General features: G+C 39.6%; 1 protein-coding gene across 1 annotated transcript; it reads left to right on the forward strand.

Moving 5' to 3' along the window:
• On the forward strand, nucleotides 1-16,162 carry si:ch211-286o17.1 (hematopoietic progenitor cell antigen CD34). The gene is made up of 8 exons (XM_063909939.1): nucleotides 1-192; nucleotides 8,801-8,902; nucleotides 9,348-9,592; nucleotides 10,573-10,665; nucleotides 12,153-12,273; nucleotides 12,607-12,659; nucleotides 13,455-13,604; nucleotides 14,597-16,162. Exons 1-8 carry the CDS (start codon nucleotides 96-98, stop codon nucleotides 14,783-14,785), a joined length of 1,050 nt encoding a protein of 349 aa, XP_063766009.1. The 5' UTR covers nucleotides 1-95; the 3' UTR covers nucleotides 14,786-16,162.
• The last annotated feature ends 7,869 nt before the right edge of the window (nucleotides 16,163-24,031 follow it).

Genomic DNA, 24,031 nt, shown 5'->3' on the forward strand with positions numbered 1-24,031 from the left:
CGCTCTGGGTAAGAGGAAACCCCTAACTGCTCCGGCTCAACCAGCTTCACACTTTTTCCTCCCTTCTTTTTCACTCACACCCTTCGGACGTGTGCATGCTTCGGACAAGAATGGCAGCAGCATCTGCACAGAAAACAAACGGGCCCCTGAAAATGTTGGTGTTTGCATTGCTTCTCATCGCCTCCTTGAATGGTGAGTAGTAAAACAAAAACTTACTGCAATGAGGGTCAACTTCTCTGGGATCGTATGGCCATCCATAGGAGGGAGGGCCATTGGGGGGTGGGGTCAGGGTGGAGGAGTGTTTGAATTGTCTTTGAGTTGAAGCCAGGTTTTAACCCTACAACCCTTTTACTCTCTGGAATGTTTTTATGTGCTGAAAACAAATCTATAATGTGTGATTTCTTTCGAAAAAGGTTTTAAATATGCTTCCTCCTCCAAGAAATGTACTTTGGAGAGAGGTTGTTAATGTGTGGAGGCATTAAGTATAAAATTATTATTCTAGATTTCCAGATCTCTAGTCTGAACTTCTTAATGTATAAAATTGTGCTGTATTATTTTGTGAATTGATTTGTATCCGTTATTATTTTCCCGATTCCAACAACTTTTGAGCCTCTGGCGCTGTTGGCCAGTTCATTGAGCCAATTCCCACGATCTTGAAGGACTATGAGAAATGTATGTATTTATATTTAGCCGTGGAACGGGAGATCAGATGAAGTGTGCGTGAGAAAAGGGTGTGGAGTATGGTCGTTTCGAATGTGGTCGTGCTGATATAGTGAGAGCTTTATTGAGGCAGCAGGGACGACTGTGGCTGCTAAACTATGTGTAAAGACATGCGACTCACATGGCTGAGCTCTATATACAGCAAGAAGAGCTCATCTGGAATGGTACAACTCCATCCATCAGCTGTATTTAAACAAGCAACAACTTCATATTATCTCAGCTTTCCTAACCAATCAAAAGGGTGGGGCAAAATTTAATTCAGGTTCTTTTTCTGATAAGCACATTTTGGAGAACGAATCTATTCTGACTTATTCTTTAAATGTAATTGTAAGAGTCCCTTTTCCCCCCCGACTGCTTATATGATTTCATGCCTAACTTGAGTTAATTTCAGTTCAAACCAAGAACATTTCAAACCATGTATATGAAAGTAAACCAAGAGCATATAAAAAAAGAGCAATTCTTTTCCAGATATAAAAATATTGCCTGTACTTGCTTAAGCATTACAATGTAGATATATAGAGACTCCTTGCAGGCAAATAATTAGGAGATGTATTATGTGGTAAAAAGAAATATCTGTGAAACTTTTTAGACAGATTATTGTTTCATCTTTCAATAGTGGCCGAGCCAAGTCCAATCAAAATAAGCACAGAGCGAGAACAAGATGTCAAAAAGAAAGCTTTACCATCATCTGCAGTGCTCTGTGTTGTGGCTGGGAATGAACCCCACGCTGAATGGCTTAATTCAAACCTTGTGTCTTGTTCATGGGATATAGCTTATGGGAATGAGATCATCAGCAATGAGAGGCATCTGCATCTACTTTGTAAAACTAGATTGCCAGGCCATAATTTTAACTTATAGTGTCTGAACCAGAGAAGAAAAAAACCTCTTTACAAACACTTCAATGTTTAGCTTTTGAAAATAAACCGGGTTGCCAAGACAAAGCAGTATGTTACAGACCGCAGTTTGACCATGTGCCTTTCATCAAAACAAATACACAGCAGCTATTGGATGTATCAGAGCAAAAACTATAGAAGAACAGTTCAACTATGTTTTAAATACAGGATAAACCACCTGTCTCCTCTCTGACAGTCTCTGCAGTATTTTTCTGTAAACCCAGGGCAGAGCAGAGTTACGCAAGCAGAGGAAAGATGGGCTTACTGTACAACTTTACTGTGATGAAGTCAGAGCGGATTCACAGATGCTAGTGAGTGTAACCGTTACCCAGACAACAAGGAGTAAGGTTATTGTAACAGAGGCTAGATGATCAGAAACACTGAGGGAATTCCCTTCTGAGACTGTTTGGCAGACTTCTTTTAGAAAAGCAGTAAGATGCATGAACAGGGAGTTAAAGACTCCTTTGTTTTGACCGGTATGTCTCATGGGTCGAAAAATTCTATTTAAATTGCTAAAACTGCACTTAAAAACAATTTTCGTCATAGAGTTTCAGCTCAGTCTGGGCTGTGAAGTGGTTTTTAGGAGGCTCTGCAGTTAAGCAACAAACCTTGCCCAACTCCTCTGCCAACCCAAGAGCATGTAATTATGTAAATCATAGTTTGTGCTGTACCCATTGAAGTAACGGATGCACCAAAGAAGCACAGAAACAATGTCAACAACAGAGTGTTCTGTCCTCATGAAGACAGTGGCACAGAGCGGGCCAAGTCAAACCCAAGTGTCAAGTGGGTAGACGTTTGGGCACAAACACACACACACACACACACACACACACACATACGATTCTAGTTCACTTGGGATAGTGTTTGTGATCCACGCCTAATAGGAGGAAGGCTGCTTTTCCACTCCTAACAGCTCTGTCTTTGATCTTGTTCCAGACTATTTACTCCGTCTGTATTCTCATACAATAAGCGTTAACATGCCAAACAAGCTGCTTCATCAAACTAGGTGCCGTGACGTGTTTAATCAGGGAATCAGATACATGGAGAGGAAGTCAGAGCCTGAGTATCAGATGGCAACACGTCCTGTAAAAACTCTAAATGAAACTCAGGAACAAATCTTTGCACATCGCCAAAAGTGCACTCCAGTTTGGCACCTTAATGGCCTATTATTTTTCACTACCACCCATAAATGAGTGTGCAAGTAGTTACTCTGGTAGATTTCTTTTTAAGATATAGTATGCCTGAAAATCTCTCTGGACAAAATCAATGTTGAGCCTCTGAGCTAGAGACGCCCAGATCTGCAACAGGATCCCCCAACAGTCTACCTGCACACACTCAAACCAGACAGGCTCATTCAAGGTAATGCACGAGGCAGTGAAACTGTAGTGGGGCAAATGTGACTGTGTGTGCACGCGTGCGTGCGTGCGTGCGTGCTAGGAGGAGAAGGGGGGGTTGATATAATGCTCCCAATTGAAAGCAGATGTCATGTTTCCTGGTTGTGGTCCCTCAGAAACAGGCATCATGCTTTCGATAAGGGGGCTGCCGTGGCCTCAGGGTGGGGTTGGCTGAATGCTGCAGCTGGGCAGCGTTGGGTGAAGTAAGTGCTGCTTCAACAGGCCTGATTGAAACCATGAGATCCAGTTGCTTTTCGGCCAAGAGGGAAGAATGGGCAGGGTTCTGCTATTAATCGCTGTGACAGGAACGACAGGAGAGGGGGGTTGTGTGTGTGTGTGAGTGGGGAGGGGGGGGGTCAAGATAGTGGGGTCAGCGGTCTGTTGTTTCAAAGAGGATAGAGTTGCAGAGCATGTTTAACCCTAAGGGACGTAGCTCAAATGTCACATTCCTCACCTCACAAATTTAGATTGTTCAAGATATGACTAAAGATATTTAAATCAGGAAAGTACTCCTTATAAGGGAACAATCTAAATGGATGGTGCTTAATGGGGACAACTTATAGGACTTTAAAGATTTTTTTTTCAAAATATAACTTGATTTACTTCTGGAGCTTATGTTGAAAGGAAGTGAACCATATTACACTTGTTCTGCCCTTTCTGAGAGCAAGTTTTAACATTGAGAAGATTATATGGGACTGTATTGCAGGATAATTATAAAAGGCCAGACAATCTGTAAATACAATGGGTATTAAAGCGTAATTATTTTACTTGTTGTTTTGTCTCCACCCTTAGTTCTACTTTGAAAATTCATGTTGGGCAGAGTGCCGGAGGGCTGGGGTGGAGGGTGTGTGAGCTCTTGGATCAAATCTCTATCCAATAGATGCCAGAGTGACATCAGAGTACCTCTGCAGAGGTGCTCTGACATTACAAAATTCAGACAGGTCCAGAGGCAGCAGCAGGAAGAAAATTACACTTGATGGCAGTTCAATTAGGAACCTTTCAGAACATTCAATTCCCAGATAAGGGGCTTTTAAAGGATTTCAATTATAGGCTGTTGTTGCTGCCCCTTTCGTCAGACCCCACTCAATCAACACTCTGGAAGAAACTCATAAAGTACACAAAAGGAACATTTGCAAGACATGAAACCCTGAGAGGAAAAGAGGAGGCAAAGTATCTTACGAATGTTTATAGAAGATGTCTTGTCTAGAGACACACACATCTAGGGAACCTACGTTTAGCCTAAAACCTGAAAAATGAGTATTGTCACTGTTCAGAGGGACAAACTTTATTTATGAATAGATACACCTTTGATACATGATATGTCTTCATTCGGGTTGGATTGTTTTACATTTAAACACAACTTTGTCAGGGTGGTCCACTAACGTGTGCTGACCATTATAACCTCACCATGCCCCATTACACAGCACAGTAATTTTCCCCAACATAAGCAGGGAATGGCTGGGGGCCCAAAGGTGGAAGGCCATGTTTTGGGGGTTTAACTGGGACTGTGGGCCAAAGCCATGGGAGGGTTTACTCATTCAAAACATCCAACAGCTTGTCCATGTCTCAGATAGAAGACACACGAAAGAGGTTAAAGATGTACAGTAGTTGCAGATGCTTCATTGAGAAAATAGCATGCAAACTTGTCCAACATCTCAAATTAGAAGGAAGGAACCTCAATATGAAATATTTTATGTCCATAAGAGGAATGAGAAGAAATAAAAAGGTACTCTAATATGAAAGGCCCCTGTACTTAGTTTTCAAGCCCAAAGTCCTAATCCAAGGTATAAGAGGTTATGCTAATAAGACATTTGACATGGGAAAATAGTCAGACTACAAACATGTGAAGCTTTCTGGGTAGTAGTTGTTGCCATATGTCTCTTGGCATGTTGCTTTACATTAAACATTTTGGAGGTGCGAGTGCTGAAGCCTATGCCTCACCTCGATGGATGCATGGGATAAGCTGTGCGTGACTAGAGAGGGCACGCAGACGGAGGGAGGGTTGGGAGGGTGGAGGGCGCTGAGCTACGGGCTTGTCTTCTTCCAAAGCTTGCCACATTCCTCCATCCGGAGACCCAAGAGATGGGGGGGGCTGTGGGGTGAAGCATTTCAAGACCGCAGCCGTCATTCAGAGCAATCTAGTGGGAAAATCTTCAAGGAGGCAATGAAGTCAGGGCCCGGGCTGTATGACATATTTAGTCAGGGCTGATTAGGTCTGCCGTGTTTGTGCGCTGATAGCAAGAGTCACGAATGATGACTGATTTCTTGGACGCTTTCTGATTGCACACAAAGAAAGAATAGAAGTAAAGTCAGTTTGTTGTGCAAGGATCAGGGGGGTGTGAGCTGATGTACAGTATGTTTCAGAGGAATGGTTTCTGTAGAACCAGTGATTTGCTGTGGCTACTGTTGAGTGTGGAAGAGGATGGTAGTGGGGAAGTGAGGTGGCGATGGGTCACACTGACAGGAAGTGTGCTGAATACCAAGACACCTCTGTTTTAATTACAACACAAAGTTAAAGGTCAAGACGTCTATTTCATTCAAAAATAAACCAGTAAACTAATTGCAGTTCACCTTCTCTTCATAAACACTAAAACGTCATTAGAAAAGTAGCAACAATTCATGGTTGTTGTGCAACAAGCCATGAAAAACAAATCTAGAGTTTGACTGAAATAGCCTTAATAATAGAAAGGACTTGACGTTTTCAAGACAAACAAAAACAAAACAATAAAAGGCGGTGAATCAGATCTCGCCGCTTCTGCACATGTTGGTCATAAGTGGCAATTATATGCAGTGGTTTTATTCCATCTGAGGCAAGTGTCTATCTGTGATGAGTGATGAATGCTGGGAAAGTTTACTGGCTGTGTAGCAACAAAAAAAAAAAGGTATTATTGTGTCTGAAGACAAATAAGCATGTTTTGCGTTATGAAAATGAAGAAGCCCAGTTTTACAAGAGTGCTTGAGATGCCGTGACATAATTACCAAAAGACTGTTAAAAAAATCCTGTTTAATCTTTCAAACCGGTTATGCAAACAGGGAAATTGTATTCAAATAGTGTCAGTTCTCTCCATTTTAAAAGGAAATGTGAATTCATTTCCATTCACTCACCACAGCATCTCCCTAAAATCCCATCAGAGACTACCCCAAAATCCTAAACTGTAACTGAAAACTAAACATAGCCATCAGCCACAGCATCAATCTTGAGGCTTTATTATTTTACAACAACACTGACATAGCTTTACTCCCCATTATGCTACAAATCACCTGATGACAGAAAGTGATCACAGAGCTGAAACAACACATTTCAGCTCCTGCACTCTAACACTCCTGTGTGCCACATTTGTATGGAAAACCCTGATTTATGCACAACCGTGTCACCCATTGTGAACCCCATCCTTTCTGGTAAAATAAACAGGCAACCAGACCACACAGGGACGGTGAGGGATTGCAGCTGTAGGCTACAGGCTGTAGACTCCAGGTCTAATGGACAGACTTAACAAGGTTAGGGAGTCCTTGACCTGAGGCTGGTCCACACCTACGCTAATGCTCCTCATAGTAAACTGGAGACAGGGAGGATTGTGGGACAAGGCAACATTCTGAATCCATAGTGAAACTTGAGGATGTGTACCAAAAAGCTTTCTAGGCCTTTTTTTGTGAGTTAGACAGGAGTAAGAATTGTAAAACTGCTTTAAAAAGGTCAGTGGCTCTGATGCATTTTCTCATTTATTTCAACTAGTTACAAATTGTAGACTTGAATCCCCTGTTAGACACAGTATGACAGACAGCTGCAGTGGACAGTTGCTGGCACTAAAACATGCCAAAAGACCTCCTGGCAGATTATACTGCCCCATGTGCTAGAACGGCACACACACTGTTTACTATGTGCTTGTGGCACCTGTCTGTCACATGGATTTATCTGAGGCAGTCAGTGTACATGTGTCACAGTGCCACCTCTGTGTGAATGTAGGAGCCTCAAGTGTGAAAATCTCAAGTACTGACTAGAGACGACCACAAGAAGACTACAGGGTGAAGCAGAGATCTAAAAAGAAAAAAACTATAGTGTACAAGGAAGGCGGAAGCAAGAGAAAAAAAAGATTGGTTATGGTGTAAAATGGTTTAAACTAGTTGTAATTCTTAACACGAGAGGCAACCACACGAGGAAATATCTAAAAAAACGCTATTCTGTTTGACATTTCAAACTATTAAATTCTATGTTTCAGTTTACCTCTAATTTACAGTATATGTTAGAAAAACCTTACATGGAATCATTATAAATAAACGTATTTTAAGCTATTTTTTAAAAGTCACTTCCCAAAGTGGAAACAAAGACAGCCATCAAATCAATCATGATCAGATCAGCTATATTTGCTAGGAAAGTGTGTGTACATAAAAGGAAAGAAAAAAGACACAATGGTTAAAACCGAGGACAGTATTGGGAAAAAAAGTATGAATGGCAGTACGATTTATTACAATAGGGGGCAGCAAACTTGGATTAATAATATAAAATCAATCACAAACTCAATCTGGCAGCCAGTGCGGGAAACAAAGTAATGAGATCTGCAGAGGTAAGGCATTATGGGAATGTTTTGCGGGTGAGGTAATTTTGTTGTTCATAGACAGAGAGAGGGAAATCTAGGTAAAAGAAAAGTATTCTGGGTATCCTGGGGAGCCTCTTGGATCCTACACTTGCTATTTGACCTGTGGAAATCAGAGCCATAAAGACTCAGCTTATTAGCTGGGCGGCTGCAGGGTGTGGTGGCACATTTTACTAATTTGCATGGAGAATAAAAATGTGCCCTGAAAGTTATCCAGCTTATTAAAACTTTCCAAGCTGAAGTCATTTACAGCTGAGAGAACCTGACCAGATATACCCTATCTGAACTTTGATTTAGGGCTGCAATTTATCAAGGACTCTTGCCCCAGAGTCGTGCGGATCCCTGAAAAATGGAAAATGGTATAATGGTCTATTACATAATTCAAAAGAGTTGGAAAGAGTGATTTTTTCAATGGCATCATTACCTGGCACCTTCTAGCGGCACATTTAATCAGCACATTCAACTGGAAAATCAGACACTCAAATTAATATAATTCAGCAACTTATTTAGTTTATCTCATTCTTGCCTAACTTAAAGTGAGTCACTGTTACCACGGGATCTTTTAAAAAACCTCAGGGTGAGAAAGATTTGATTTCAAGGTAAATGACTTCATGATGTGATCTGTGGTTCTGAGCAGATCTGTTATCTACTGCAATAAGATCTCTTAACTAATCTTCCATCACTGTAGAGCCTCTAGGGACACGCACTGAAATCTGGATGGGAGCACAGCAAAGAGCACGAGCTCATGCATTAGGAGATAATTGATGTTACAATAGCACACTGGTGAAAACTACCAACCACCTAAGCTCTGAGCTAGGACCTCACATAACAACTTTATCATATTATGGCAGCAGAATTAGTTGAAATGGAGTTATACCTCAGATTCCTGTGAGAAGCTGGTAATACAAAATGGAAAAGTGTGCTCACAAGCAGTGGCAAGTGAGTGAGTGCTCCAAGCAGAGAAATTAGAGCTCAGCATTAGACTTGCACCAGTGATTATAAGATCTCACTTTGGAACATGTGAGCTTGCTGTGTGCACATTACTCACATCCTTTTCCAAGATGTCTGGACACTCGATTTGAAAAAGTCTTGCCAAGATTTAAAGCGACCAATATGCTACTTCCTGTGAAATAAAATGGTATCAATAAGCTACTGTGTTCTTTAAAACAAAGTGACATTTAGCTTTGTTTGGATTTTACAGGAGGAGTCACGGCACAGGAGGTTGTAACCGGGACAGCGGCGCCTATAGAAGTAATGGAATTTGTACGAGGAGACAGGGATCCACTGACATCAGAAGCTCCTGGTAAGAAATACTGACCAGAATTATTCATAGAAATACTGTGTATGTTTTCTCTATAGAGTCATTTATCAGCTCGAAAGAAGAGATCAAGATCGTAAGAACAAGCGACCTCGCATTTCCGTCGCATCCTCAATACAAATAGTGTTTGACCTTCAATCTACGTGTGTGCTGCTATAAAATGTGTTCATTATATCCTAAGACCTTCCTCTGTAAACACAGCCATCAGTCTCTACCAAAAGGCAAAAGCTTACCAACACTACAGTTTATGCTTTGATGTGTAAAATAAAATGAAGAGATGAGAAATAAATTCTAAATAAATGTTCTAGATACTATACTGTTTTGCTAAAACCTGATTCATTCAAACCCTTTAAGATGTGGTCTGGAATATAACAACACGTATGTGTTATCAAATCACAAATTAACATCTTAAGTTGACTGACTTTTTCAGAGACAGGGGATCCACAAGTCCTGGTTTTCCCCACTCTATCTGAAGCGACTGAAGCGACAACACAGGCAGCAGCAACACCGGCAGCTACTCCAGAGGCCGTCGACAGTAACGACAGCAGCCATGTAGCTACAGAGAAGTCAGCAGATGATACATCTGAGTTCACGGTTGAGGTACATACTGAGATGCCCAAAACTGAGGAACCAGAGACCCCAGCCAGAGGGGATGGCTCTGACACTTTGCCACAGGTGAGACAAAGAAGTCCTTTCAAATCCCTCAGTCTCTCATAAAGTTATGTAGATATCAAGTTCCTGGTTTGTAATATTCAGTCTGGATATATGTGTATGGTCACCTCTAAAGAAGCATGTAATATGATAGTAACCAGTAAATGGCATAAATACATAAAAAGGGATACCAGACATCACAATCAAATACAAGTGCTATGTTGTCTAATGAGTCCTCATTATTACTTTGAAATGTTAAGGACACACTTTTATATCAAATTCTCAAATGTTTTAATGGCATTAGGGTGTTGTTCCTGTAAAAACTCACTTGTTCACCATAACCTTTGACCCCTAACCCATCACAGTCCCTCTGCTTCCACTCCTACTCCTATCTTTTTTACCTTATTATTATTATTACTTGTTTTTTTGTCTGTCCCTACCCCATGTAAAGTGGCCTTGGGTCCCCTGAAAGGCACTATATACATCTATTATTACTAACATTATTATGGTCATGTGAATGGTCTGCAAAGGCTAAAATCCCCAAGCTCACGCCAGAGGGAGTTTCTCTCCCACACACTCCCCATCTACCTGAAACGCCATGATTGTAGTTCTTCCATAACACTATGTAACAGTCACGCTTCTATTGGCTCCAATACATTGATAAGCTAAGGGGCGGGACATATCTAAGGGGATGACTTATCATAACAGAGCCAGCTAACCAATCAGAGTAGACTGGGCTCTGGTTTGAGAAAGAGGGTGAAAAAGGTGCTGCAGGGCAGGCAGTATGACACACATTTAAGTATGTAAACATGTTACAGTAGAGGAACAAAATACAAATATGAAACCTGATAATGAGCAGAATAGAGCCCCTTTACGAATTTATGGAAGTCATTTTGTTTTTCTCTCTGTTTGTATGCAATGTTTTTTTTTTCCGATTGTAAAGCGTCTTTGAATACTTTGAAAAATGCTAAATAAATAATATGTATTATTATTTTTATCTGCAGCCGGTGCCAAAGGAAGATGTTGTCTGTGTCAGCAAAGAGGCGGTCCAGGACAAAAAATCTGTCAGTCTAAAACTCAAGGCATCCTCCAACTGTGTAAGTTCAGAAAGCAGCTCCTTCTATCTGTTTAAGTATATGTATATGTGCTCTTTACAATAAAGGCAGTTTGTGTAGCACAACATATATATTTTTTGTTTAAAAAAGGGACGCAAGACATCTTAAAAGGATCGTGTGAACTTGGCGGGGTGCAAGATATTCTTGCAGATGTATGCTTACACACATACCAACAAAGTACACTAGAAAGGAAAATAGTCTCTGGCTTGGTTTTGATGCCATTTTCAGTTGGCCATCAGCTGACTGAACAGAAGCTCAGCAGGAATGTATTCCTTATTTATGACCGTTTCATCTCCATTTCCCATAAATCAGTGAAGCTGGAGAAAACTCAACATTTTTATCATAGTTTTCTTCTTATGTGGGGTGGAACGTCCAAGAGATTTCTGTTGCCTGTTTGGCAGGGTATATATTGAGCTGTGAGGGCAGAGGGAGGTGGGCACCATGGGTGGGCTCAGTGCTGCTGTAGAATATGTGATGTATAGAGGCCTGGATCCGCAGCGTGGATGTGTTTATGTTCTGAAACACAAATTTGTCAGTTTCTCAGGATAACAGCTTTGAGTTCTACAGGAATCATGCATAAGGAGATGTGATTTCAGCTCATGTAGCCTGAGCAGAAAGTGCATTATTTAACATTCAAACAAGATGTAAACAGCTGAAAACAGCATAGAGCGGCCCTTGTGTACTTGGTCAAAGACATGAAATATAGGTGAACAATACAACTACATTTTATATATTTTTCTGGGTTTGTTTTCCTTTATTTAGGTTATTGTTTCTCCAACACATGTAGTACTTAACTGAGATTTAAAGTCAGTTTCAAACCAGTTTTGATGCTGTTGGAATACAAAGTTAAAATAAACCAAGGTTAATCTTATTTGGTGCAAAAATATTGTCACATTTGTTTTTAAGATATTGAAAGTAAGGGCTTAAGTTAAGTAATCAAATTCAGTATTTCAGATCTGAGACTGAGAAAGGATAATGGGGTTGTAAATAAAGCAGGTCTTGGAGATAACTAAAATCCAGCTGTTTGCTTAGGAAATACAGTCGTTTCTGAGCTTTCTTTGTACAGAAATCAGATAAAGAGCTTCCTATGATAAAGATTTCCAGGAAGGGGTCAGCGTGTCCTACCCATAGATGTGAATCTAACCATCTGATCTTGGATCAATGGCTCCTACGGTGCGGCAGATTCTGATGTTTGGATTACAGAGGTTGTGGATTACAAAGGTTGTGCACTTCCCTTATTGGATTAAAAGAAAAAAAGATGAGGAAACAGAGGAAGAAGGGATTAGAGGTGGAGTAGAAGACTCAAGACAATATTGAAGGCAGGTGTTAAGATTTGGAGAGAGCTAATTATTTGGGATGACTGTTGAATTTCACGTTGTGTAATCTAAAAGTGAATCAGTTAAATTGGTCACATGTTGAAATGAAAAATATTTCAATACTCATCATCTTTTCTTTTGGACTCCTTGCAGCAAGACACAAAAAGGAAGATTGAAAGTGTTCTGCAGGAGCTGTGTGGTGAAGACTGCAAACTAGAGATCTACCAGGAGGACAACACAGACGAAATCATTGTATCTGGGAAATATGTTGAAGGTGAGTGACATCCTTGTGGTAGTAAATATATAAATAAAGATAAACCAAGTACTCATTATAGGTGTTATTCAGTGTTCATAATATTTAATGAGCGGTCAATAAAAGGCTGCTTTGTAAGTGTTCTAAGCAGCAATCAATTTCCCACTAACCAACATTTACAATCTGCTTGCTTGTGGCAAACTTCACAAAATCTATTTTACTTTGCATGCAATTTTGATGGTTTATCTTTCTTCTTTGATAGTGAAACAATCAGTTAGTAGGTGTCTCTACTTCTACTTTAAACTATTGACAGGAAAACACTAACAAACACATTTTTCTTTTTATTATTTGCAGATGACGTTGCAGGCATGGCTGAGAAGTTCAACAATGACAACATTAAAGACAAGGTACAGTAGAAATTCTATTTCTCATGTCCTAATTGTACAATAGTATGGTAGTGGTGTGGCATTATGAATTATTATTTTGTTCTGGAACTGCAGCGTCATGTATAAGCTGGTATTCAATGTTACATATCCAGCTAACATCACACCATGCAATATAAAGGGTCATTACAAAACACTATAACAAACACACATCTACTAGACTCAGCCACCACAGATTTTCTGGTCGCCTCTTAATGAAAGTAGACAGGGGAATATACTGGGGAGAAGCAAAACACTGCCTGAGTGTGACGACTTAAATCCTCAAGCTGCCAGGCTGTCAGTTTGAGTGACAAACAAAAAGCCCACAAACAAACCATTTGTCAGCTGCAAAACATTTTCTCTACTACCCTGGGAGCAATCTTGGGTCATGGGTGTGCCTGTCACACCCCTCTGCCTCTTTGCATTCCACATGCACTACGTTTCAGTTTTAACTACACTATAGACAGAATAAACCTTTGGTAATTTATTATCTTTTTGTTTTGACACTTCTTTGAAGTCAGAGGAAATACTGCCAAATCTCTAGATTCATCTTCGTAAACAAAGGCCTTGGGTGGGGTTCTTTCCTTTCTAGCTATAAGTCATGATAGAAAACATTAATCGAATAATAAAGAGAGTATAATAATTACATAACGTACACCTTTTCACGTACATCATGTTCTCATGCATGATGGATAAAGTATATACCTAGATAGGGTTCAAGGACCTGTTTGCGGACACAAACACATGACTCATGTTTTTCTTTCTTGTTTTTGTCATCAGACGGATGTGGAGGAGGCTAGTCCTCGCTGGGGGAAGAACTCTAAGTTGGTTCTGGTTTCCTTGCTGCTGGCTGGCCTGTTGCTGGCTGCCCTGCTGGTAGCCGCTTATTACCTCAAGACCCATCGCAAAAACTCTAAAGGAGTCAGACTGGTGAGTAGATTAGAGGAGGTGTCACACTGGTAATGCCTTCTGAGCCACAAATCTGTAGTTGTTTATACTTGCGCGATCATTAAAGTTATCAAAGCCATCATTGTTCATCATCTGGTAACAGTTATTATACAAACCCGACTGACTTTAAAATAAATCCCACAGACACAATATTTTATTTCTGTCCTGTTTCGCTTTTAGTGCTTAAAATGTGTGGAGAATAACATCATGTGTGGCAATGACGCGACTACCTTTACTGACCTAAGCTTAAATAATTATGCCCCACAAGATCCAGTTCACTTAGGAAATTGAACACCGTGACTGTGTACATATGGATTTTAGATCAAACGTATGGTTATCCTCCGTTCAATTCCTCACTCAAGGGAGGACATGCTTGACTCACATGTCACCTTAACTCAAAGCAGCATTGGCGCTTTCTGATATTTCTACTCCAAATCCCATTCCAGGGGGCAACAGATGGTTTCAGTTTTTACTAAAGCTCATGACATCACTCCTCAAAGTGTTTACATATGGGGGCACACCCATATGATGCTTAGGATGAAACAGATTGCTGAATTTCTTACGCTTGTTTCCTTATTTGTTGAATAAGCGTCAGGCAAAGGAATTAAATGTTGTCCCCAGTTTTTTGCAGAAAGACAAAGCATATCCCCAAACTTTAAAAAGTCCTGTACAAAAGGTTCAAGGGTTTTTTTCAACTAGTAGCTAAATGAAACAACAAGCATGAATGCACAATGTTAACCACCCAAAAGTAAAACAAATTACCAAAATGCTTCTGAGTGCTCACAGATGAAACCAATAAACCTCATGACAAGGAATGCATTTGTTAAATGCCAAAAACAACCAATTTTCAACACCCTTGCTTGCTTTTTTTTGGCATGTCCAAGTTGACCGTTAAATTAAATATGTTGGTTTTAAAGTGCATCTTAAACGTGTATGAGCTCTGATGGCAGTGTTTTGCTTTTTGCTTTTGCTAGGCTGATACCTTCCAAGTGGATGAGGAGAACCAGGCTAACACCCTGGTGTCCGTGGCCCCTCTACCCCAGGAGCCTGTCAACAAGCCCACCGCAAATGGGGAGTCTCCACCAGAAAATGGGAACAACCCCACCCCCACCATTAACGGACACTCTGCCACCCAGACCCCGGTGGCTGACACGGAGATGTGAATCTCGACACCCATGACATCCTGTTCTACCCATCACCCACCAGGACACACTACCCACAAGCCCCTGTACTGCCTCAGAGACTGTCAACACTGAGACAAATTCCACCAATTACATTCACCTCCCCTCTTCCGTACCGCAAATCTCAAGACAATGAAGACAACAACGATGAAGCTCATGACTATGATGACGATATTGACAATGCCTGTAATGTGAAAAGTTAGGGATCACTGGCCTTTGCTGGTGTCAATAGGAGCCTACATACGCTGTGTTTGGGACTGAGGCTGCTCAGTAGGGTACTGACTGGGATTTGTTAGCTGCCCTGACTTCCATCGAGTTGTACAATCATTGTAGAATCCCCAAATAATGCCAAATATGTGCTGTTGATTCAAAACAAAGAAGCAGCCAATGCTCTATGGTTTTATGCACAAATGAGGTGCAACGAAACCATTAAAGCCAGGCAGTTGAAAGAAGATCAGCTTTTGTACAGTTTTTAAAAAAGGACTGATGCTCACTGCTGGATTGTTTTAATTTGTATTTGTTTGTTTCAGGAAATGTATGTTTTCTTATCCTTTCTATTTGCCTCAACCTTGTTAAGACCTGTTGGATGGGCAAAAAAATGGAAAAGAAAATATCACTTTTCAATTTACTGAAAGTTTTCTATATTTTCTCACAGATTGTCCAACAGAAAAAGTAACAAATACAATTGCCATTTTTGTAAAAGGAATTGCTTATTACCGTTCTTAACCATTCTTTAAGCATTAGCAATGTACGAAATTGATAAATGAAACAGCAAGCATATTCTTTGGTTTTAGTGATGATTTAACAACACTAAAAAGTTATTCACAACATGGAAATGTCAGCAGAAAAGGTATTTGCCTCAAGGTTTTAGACTGATCAGCGTAATGAACAACATGACGTTTGGTCAACATGTAGGTGGGATAGGTTGGAAAGTACATTTTTTTGTGATATTGTGGTGATTTTCATGATGACATTAGTGTACAGTTTTTGTTTTTCTATAACACATTCACATTTTTACTACTCTCACTATTGTCTTTCTAAATGAGGAAGAGTAGCAGCATTTTGAAATTCAGAGAAAAAGGGAAAAACCCAGAAAAATAAACAGAGTTTTCAAGTTGCAAAACTGATATATGAAACTGCCATTCAATTTTGACACAACATAAAGCAGGTTCAGCATTCCCGAGTTCGCCTTTATCTCCTTGTTGATATAAAACCAGTTTTACATCTGTGGTACACACATTTTCTAGCTTCTCTATGGAACAACTGGCTGCTTTCGTAATGTACTGCATGTGTAAATAAGCCTGCTTTCTCTGTTATTAGTACCTGTGCCTGACTCATAAACTGTGATTGTTGACAATATCTATGTGGGTCGTCTTCAGCTTAATTCTGTTGAGCTTACTTGATTTTTGAACAGAAACATTTAAATACATATATACATACATCAAAATTACTCAACGCCAGTTCCAGTAAAATACTTTTTTCCCCCATTATGAAATGTATAGATGTACAGCATGTACAGTTGTTCTATATATCCAGGATATGTGGTTTTTAAACCAGCTACTTGGTATATGTTGTCTACCATCCAAACATAAACGAATTGAGAACTACATACTCATTATCCTTAACCACCAATGAAACAGAACACGTTCCTGGCTAATTTGATCTATTTACTATTCTAAAAACAATAAACAAACATCCCATCATGCAAAGCAGTAGGCTGCTGGTTGATTTGATTAACTCAGTTATGACGTATTACAGGCTAACTCATTTTGACTTGATCTCCAAAGGACATTTGAACTTGTCCCAAAATATGAATTATGTGAAGCACAGATCAAAGACAATTATAGAAAGACTAGTCAACACTAAACAACACCAAAGGTTAAATTGCACATGGTTTTACAGTCAGTCATAGTTTCTATTGATATGACAATCAGTCATTTGACTAATGCAGAGGGGATAGCCCGAAGAACTGATGTAGTGTAGTTTGAATGTTTATTACGAAAAAACAAATCTGATATTCAAAACATACCATTAGCCAAATATGTGTAAGTTTAAAAAAGCTCAATGTTCTTACAACACTCTTTAAGGATTTGCAAATGGTAATGATACTGTCTTACGCATGTATGGGTTTGCGCTTATACAATGTTATTAAGTTAGTGACAAAGGAAGCTTTTGATAATAAAAAGATCAATATCAGAAACATTTAATAAGATCATCAATCTACTTATTGGGGGTTATGTTTTGTCCAGTTGTGTGGCATAAAACATGCAACTTAACATTAAATATGTTGTCTTTATTCCATTATCTAGCCTAAATGGAAGGATCGATGTTTTGTAATGACATAATTGTTTGCAAGCAAAGTCAAGGCAATCAAATCTTTCCACTAAGCCTTATTGTATGAATTTGAATGCCCTTCATTTGTATAAGTACACCTGGGTATTTTCATAACAGCCTAGAATGCACAGTGATTGGGTGCTTGTTGCTCCTTGAAGTGTATTTAAGACCCTTGACAAGATGAGATAATTCCACAGACTGGAACATCAACTCAATATGAAGCAAAGTGCACTCCGGCTTCTCATCCTCGCAAGTCTTGTCAAGTTGGACCTTTGTGGGTGGAACTATGTGGATGTATGTATGACATGGTCAGAGGCCCAACAATACTGCATAGATCATTACATTGCTCCGTCTTCGACCTGCAACCAGGTGCAACATGAACAACTCATGGCAAAACATCAAACTTACATGCGTGAACATGCGTGGATCGGTTCCTACAAAGATGTGGATGGAACGTGTGTGTTCACCCCTTCATCTGCAGTAGGAAACCAATGTGTGGTACTAACCAGACAAGGCTGGAGCAAAACACGTTGTTTCCAGAAACACCCCTTCTACTGCTATCATGAAGAACTGCTTTTGGTGAAAGAAAACAAGACGTGGGAGGAGGCGATGGATCACTGTCGCTACCAATACACCGACCTGGTGAGTCTAAACGCAGAAGATGATCCGGTTCAAATCCTGCAGACTAGCAAGGAAGCCCAGACAAACCATGTGTGGACCGGCATGCGTTACCTGGCAGGCAGCTGGCTGTGGGTGAACGGGGACAACGTGACAAGCCAGGCATGGGGCCAAAACGGGTTGTCCCAGTGCCCCACCTGGAATCACCACTGTGGGGCCCTCACACTAGAGGAGCTGCACCTGGTCAGCTGGGACTGTGCAGCCAAACTCAACTTTGTCTGCTATTAAAATACTCTATAGTATATCTTGATTAGCGTGGAGATATAGTAGTTATAGATAGATATACAGTAGATATGTTTGTGCACTATAAGTATATCAGAGTATTTCGCACTCAATTAGAAAAACATGAAGGTAGACATTAAAATGTGAAGTTGTGATGTGATTTTAAAATGTAAACACAAATGTATCCATGTTTACTGGTAAACTATTTAACATAAATGATCAAACTGTGACTCATTACCTGCCTATCACACTTGGTACAGTGGTATGCAAAAGTTTGGGCACCCCTTAGGAAAACCACTGCATCAGTTTGTCACTTGCTGAGCTTTTGAAGCAGCAACTTCATTTTAACATATGTTATACCTTATGGTAACAGAAACATCTCAGTAGTGAAATAACTTTTATTGGTCAAACAGAAACATGTTTATGTGCATTCAAACAAAAATAGGCATGTGCATAAATTTGGGCACCCCTAAGAAATAATTCCATTAATATTTAGTATTGCCTCCTTTTGCTGCAATAACGGCCTGTAGACGCCTCCTGTAGCCACAGACAAGTCCCTTAAGCCTGGCAGGTGGTATTTTGGCCCATTCTTCCACACAAAACGTCTCCAGTTCAGTCAGGTTTCTTGGCCTCCGTGCATGGACAGCCTTCTTCAAATAAATCCATACATTTTCAATGATGTTAAGGTCTGGGGACTGGGATGGCCATTCCAGAACATTGTACCTGTGCTTCTGCATGAATTCCTTGGTGGATTTTGATCGGTGCTTAGGATCATTGTCCTGCTGAAAAATCCAACCCCGGCGTAGCTTCAACTTTGTGACTGACTCTAGAACATTCTTGTCAAGAATCTCCTGGTACTGTAAGGAATTCATGTGGCCCTCAACTTTAACAAGTTTTCCAGTACCTGTGCTAGCCACACAGCCCCATAACATGATAGATCCTCCACCAAATTTTACAGTGGGCAACAAGTTCTTTTCATTGAATGCAGTGTGTTTTTTTCGCCATGCATACCTGTTCATGTTATGACCAAATAACTCAATCTTGGTCTCATCTGACCACAGTATTTTGTTCCAAAATGCTTCTGGCTTGTCCAGATGTGCTTTTGCATACCTCATGCGACTCTTCTTGTGATTAACACTCAGGAAAGGCTTTTTGCACATCACCCTTCCAATGAGCTCTTCCTGGTGCAAAGTACGCTGGATTGTGGAACGGTGAACAACTACACCATCAGCAGCCAGATGTTGTTGTAGTTCTCTGGAGGTGGTCTGTGGCTTCTCTGTGACCATTTTCACCATCCTTCGCCTGTGCCTTTCCCCTATTTTTGTCGGCCTACCACATCTTTCCTTCACACGGACTGTTCCTGTGGCCTTCCATTTCACAACTACGTTTCTGACTGTGGAGACAGACAGTTTAAACCTGTCAGATAATTTTTTGTACCCTTCTCCTAATTTATAATGTTGGATTATCTTAGCTTTCAGGTCAGTGGAGAGTTGTTTTGAGGTCCCCATCTTGCCACTCCCTAAGAAAGAACCTAGGCCAGGCACAGCCAGCTATTACCTATGTTAAATAGCCTTTTTCATGATTGGTTCCACCTGTCTTTGTAATTGAAGGTCTAATGAGCTAATCAAAGCAATTTTGTGCAGCAACCTGTCAGCTATAAATCCGTACAGGTGTTGAAATGAATGCTATTTATAAGGGTGCCCAAACTTTTGCACATCCCATTTTTTGCATTTTATTTTATTATAATAAAACTATGTAATGCTACCCTAAGAATTTTGGTCTGGAAAACACTAAAACGTCTACATCTTTGTAGGAAAACAAATGTTGTTGCTGTGATCTTCTATTATAAAGGAAAAGCAAATTGTCATGAAATCTCAGAGGGGTGCCCAAACTTTTGCATACCACTGTATATACATATTTGTCGGTAAACATACTGAATTCCATCAGTGTCCTCTAGCTTGGGGCAAATATATACTAAATATTCATGAAGGCCAACTAGTGTTTTCATGGATAAAAATAGAAATAGCAAAACACTGACACATCCCAAACAAAATATTATCTAAATCATACAGTGTGCCTTTTCAGCATTGTCATGTAACAATTGAATATCTTGATATGTAACCTGAAGTTAAAGGTGTATCTTAACAACATTCTAATGCAAGAGTGTTTTGTGACAAAAAGACAATGACCTATGCACTCCAGATGGCCTTGAAGCACATTCAGTCACACAAAAAAAGGTCACAAGGTCACATTGATACTCCGGAGAGGGAGTGTGTGTGTGTGTGTGTGTGTGTGTGTGTCTGTGTGTGTGTGTGTGTGTGTGTGTGTGTGTGTGTGTGTGTGTGTGTGTGTGTGTGTGTGTGTGTGTGTGTGTGTGTGTGTGTGTGTGTGTGTGTGAAAAGCCTGACTCTATATGTGTAGGTGTGTGTGCACAGCTGATGTAGCAGCAGTAAATTAACCGCTGCTGTCATTCTAGCTGATGTGACCTTTTTCAACCCTTGTTGTTACACCCTGACAGCACATACATGGCTGCCGTTACGGTTCACTTACCGAGCCCACTGGGCTAGAGGCTTCTGCAGAGCTGAGTGGGTGCAAAGTTCAGCACGTTGTTTGCTGATAGCCGCTCGGCAATGACTCTGAACACGGTTGTATCGCTCCATTGCTGAACTCCTATAACAACAAATATCCAAACATAGGAAAATGTCAGTTCTTAAAACATAAAATATTACATTTGCCACTCAGTCAAAGACAATTGTTAGCAACAAGTTTTACTATACCTCCATTCATTTGGTGTGTGTTTCTTGCTTAAGGAAACTTTGACATGTGGACCTCATATCACTTAAACTCAAACCCCATAAATCTAAATAAAGATCAGGTACATATTTCATACAATCTTAAAATTCCTTTACAAATAAAAGGCCAAGGAACGCAATATAACCAGTTGTAAAAAAAAGTATTTAAATCTATAACTTCAGTCTTGCAGTTAAAAATGTACCATAGTAAAAGTACAGACATAATTGCAGCATGTAAAACATGTAAAATGTCCGGTACTAAAATGAATAGTACTCTTTATCCAGAATAACCCCTTTCAGATCAATAATAGATCTTAAAGGCATATGTTACACATACAGTGGGGCAAAAGAGTATGTATTCATTAATTCATTAAAAATCCTACAATGTGATTTCCTGGATTGTTTCCCCCATTCTGTCTCTCATAGTTGAAGTGTACCTATGATGAAAATTACAGGCATCTCTCATCTTTTTAAATGGGAGAACTTGCACAATTGGTGGCTGACTAAATACTTTTTTGCCCCACTGTATTGTTGGTTTAATATACCAAATTAATGAGCACTTTAGTCATGTTGAGCTAACCACTATGTAGTACACTACACCAGTACACATTTAATCATAGCAAAGTTAATCTGCTAGCTATAAAAAAAATAATTTAAAAAATATATAGTTGTTTGGTTAAGGGAGGCTACACTATTTCTATTAAACCTACAAATACAATTTACTTTTCACTGCAGCACACATCAACATTGAATAGTCACTAACACTTTGACAGCATGGAAAAACAACCTGGAGAGAATGAGATTTGGGTAGAGCAAAACTTAATCCATGTACTAATTGTTTTTCCAGCCAAGCACGACCCAAAGTTTATACTGTATCTCCACCTACTGGGAGTCATTCGTCATTTCATCTCATGGTTGCTGTTAAAACAAATGTCTGATTAATCCCAGAGGCCTGAATACTAGAAACTGAGCTCAGATTGTGTTATTGTCGGCATGGACATATGTGCTCGGTGTTAACCGGTATTACATGTTGCTATATGCTACTAATGAAACAGCTTGTTTTCTTGTCAAATACTTTGAAAGTTGTGTGCGTTTTCTGCTAAACCACCATAGACCAAAAATGTGTAAGAAACTACTAAACTAAACTTTAAAACTGTACAACTAGTAAGTACTACACAAGTTTACTCATAGGAACTTACTTGAGAGGGCTTTTAGTGAGTGTCTGTGTGACATGGTACGACGAGCACACCTGTCACTAAGTTTGTTTGATTTGAACTGGGGGCTCGGTTGATATTCGACAAAACGTGACGTACGGTGCCAATTACCGTAAGGGACAATAAAGAGAAGCAGTGAGTTACGCCCCTACAATCGACATGCTGTAGACAACACTACTCAATATATGACTTTGTCGTTGCTATATGTTCTATACCATGCAATAATGAATATTGGATATGGTGTCAAAGAAAAAAAGAGCAACAAAGATAGCACAATCTCCCTCGAAAACCTGTAGCCATATTCCTTTTCACAAGTTGCATGAGTACTATTCGGTACAAGCAGGCTAGTAGTAGCCTTAACACGAGTATAAGGAGTGGTGTAAATTAACTAAGAGTATAATTTTGAGGTACTTGTACTTTACTTGAGTATTTCCATTTTACGTTACTTTGTATTTCTACTCCACCACAATTCAAAGCTAAAATTTTTACTTTTACTCCATTACATTTATTTAGTACCTTTGGTTACTTTACAAATTTGTATTAATGATGTGAGTTACAAAATACTCTTAAATAAGACTTTAGTTACACTTGGAGTAAATTCACAAGTTACCCTGCAGTATACAGTCATTAAAACCAACTGCACCTTTAGCAGCTTTGATAAAACTTGCAAATGCATCAATAATAATAATCAAAACATATATTATTCTGAAATGGGCCAGTCTGCATAATGAGTACTTTTACTTTTGGTACTTTAAGTATTTTTTGATGGAAATACGTTTGTACATTTACTTAGTAACATTTGCAATGCATGGCTATTACTGAAGTATTCCTACACTCTGGTACTTCTACTTTCACTTAAGTACTGTACAAGATATGAGTATTTCCTTCATTTCTGAGTGTAAGTATAGTAGCAGCCTAGTATGGGACAAATTACTATCTTTAGCCTAAAACATTGCAAATACATCATTAGATGCTATAAACCACCTATAGGCTATAGATCTATAGCTATACTGTCAATTCAGACAATAACCCTACCCAATTAAGAACATGGTGATGCAAAAGAGCATTCAAAAAGTATAAAGCCAAACACACACTCATGTAAAGCTTAAGCACATCCACTTTCCTAAGTCAATCGTTTGGTTTACACACACTAAGGTTACACTGCCATCTGCTGCAACTAAGACGAGACTACAATTTAGGCGTTTTTTAAAAAATTGTTGTCTTGTCACCTCACAAATTGATCAGGTACTACGGATTACAAAACAGTTGTTATGCAAAAAAAGTAATCATATTACCATAAGGAATATACAAGACAAATATGGCAATGGCAATGTCTATTTAGAAGACACCTAACAATAACCAGGGGATATAGCAGGATGTCAGAATATTGACAACAGAAGATTTAAAGGCTATACATAGCGGAAAATTATCCTTTTGGTCAATGACCTATTTAAAATAAAGCAATTACTTCTGGCCTCATATGGGTTGTAAACAGTTCAGTGAAAAAGGTCCTTTCTGTTTTGGATGTTTCCTTTTTAATGGATTTGTAAAGGCAAATTTAGATATAAGAATAGAACATTTTGCAGGCAAGAAATGTACAAAAGTAATCCAAAATGTAGACATTTCTCGTAGGCCTATTGGATTTTCTCATTTCTTATTAGACCTTTTTATTCATCGGGTTGGAACAGGTTCCTATAGGTTGCCTTGGAATTTCCCTAATGTATTACATAACTATGTGACTTTTGACAGGCTGGGCACTTATACATAGAAATGTTCAGGCTAATACTGTTGTAAAAAAATAAATAATAACAGACTCTCGGCACGACATCTGGAAGCTGCGTCAAACGGAGGTAGTTTACGGTAAAACGGCGCCCTTTTACCATGTGATTTCACCGATGTTTGTAAACATGCGTCAACCACATGTGATTTTGACGATGAGGAAATAGTTTCCGACCAACCAGCGGCCGGGGGAGTATCAGGGGCGGGGT

The sequence above is a fragment of the Eleginops maclovinus genome, chromosome 20 (genome assembly GCF_036324505.1).
Source record: "Eleginops maclovinus isolate JMC-PN-2008 ecotype Puerto Natales chromosome 20, JC_Emac_rtc_rv5, whole genome shotgun sequence".
NCBI classification, from domain to species: domain Eukaryota; kingdom Metazoa; phylum Chordata; class Actinopteri; order Perciformes; family Eleginopidae; genus Eleginops; species Eleginops maclovinus.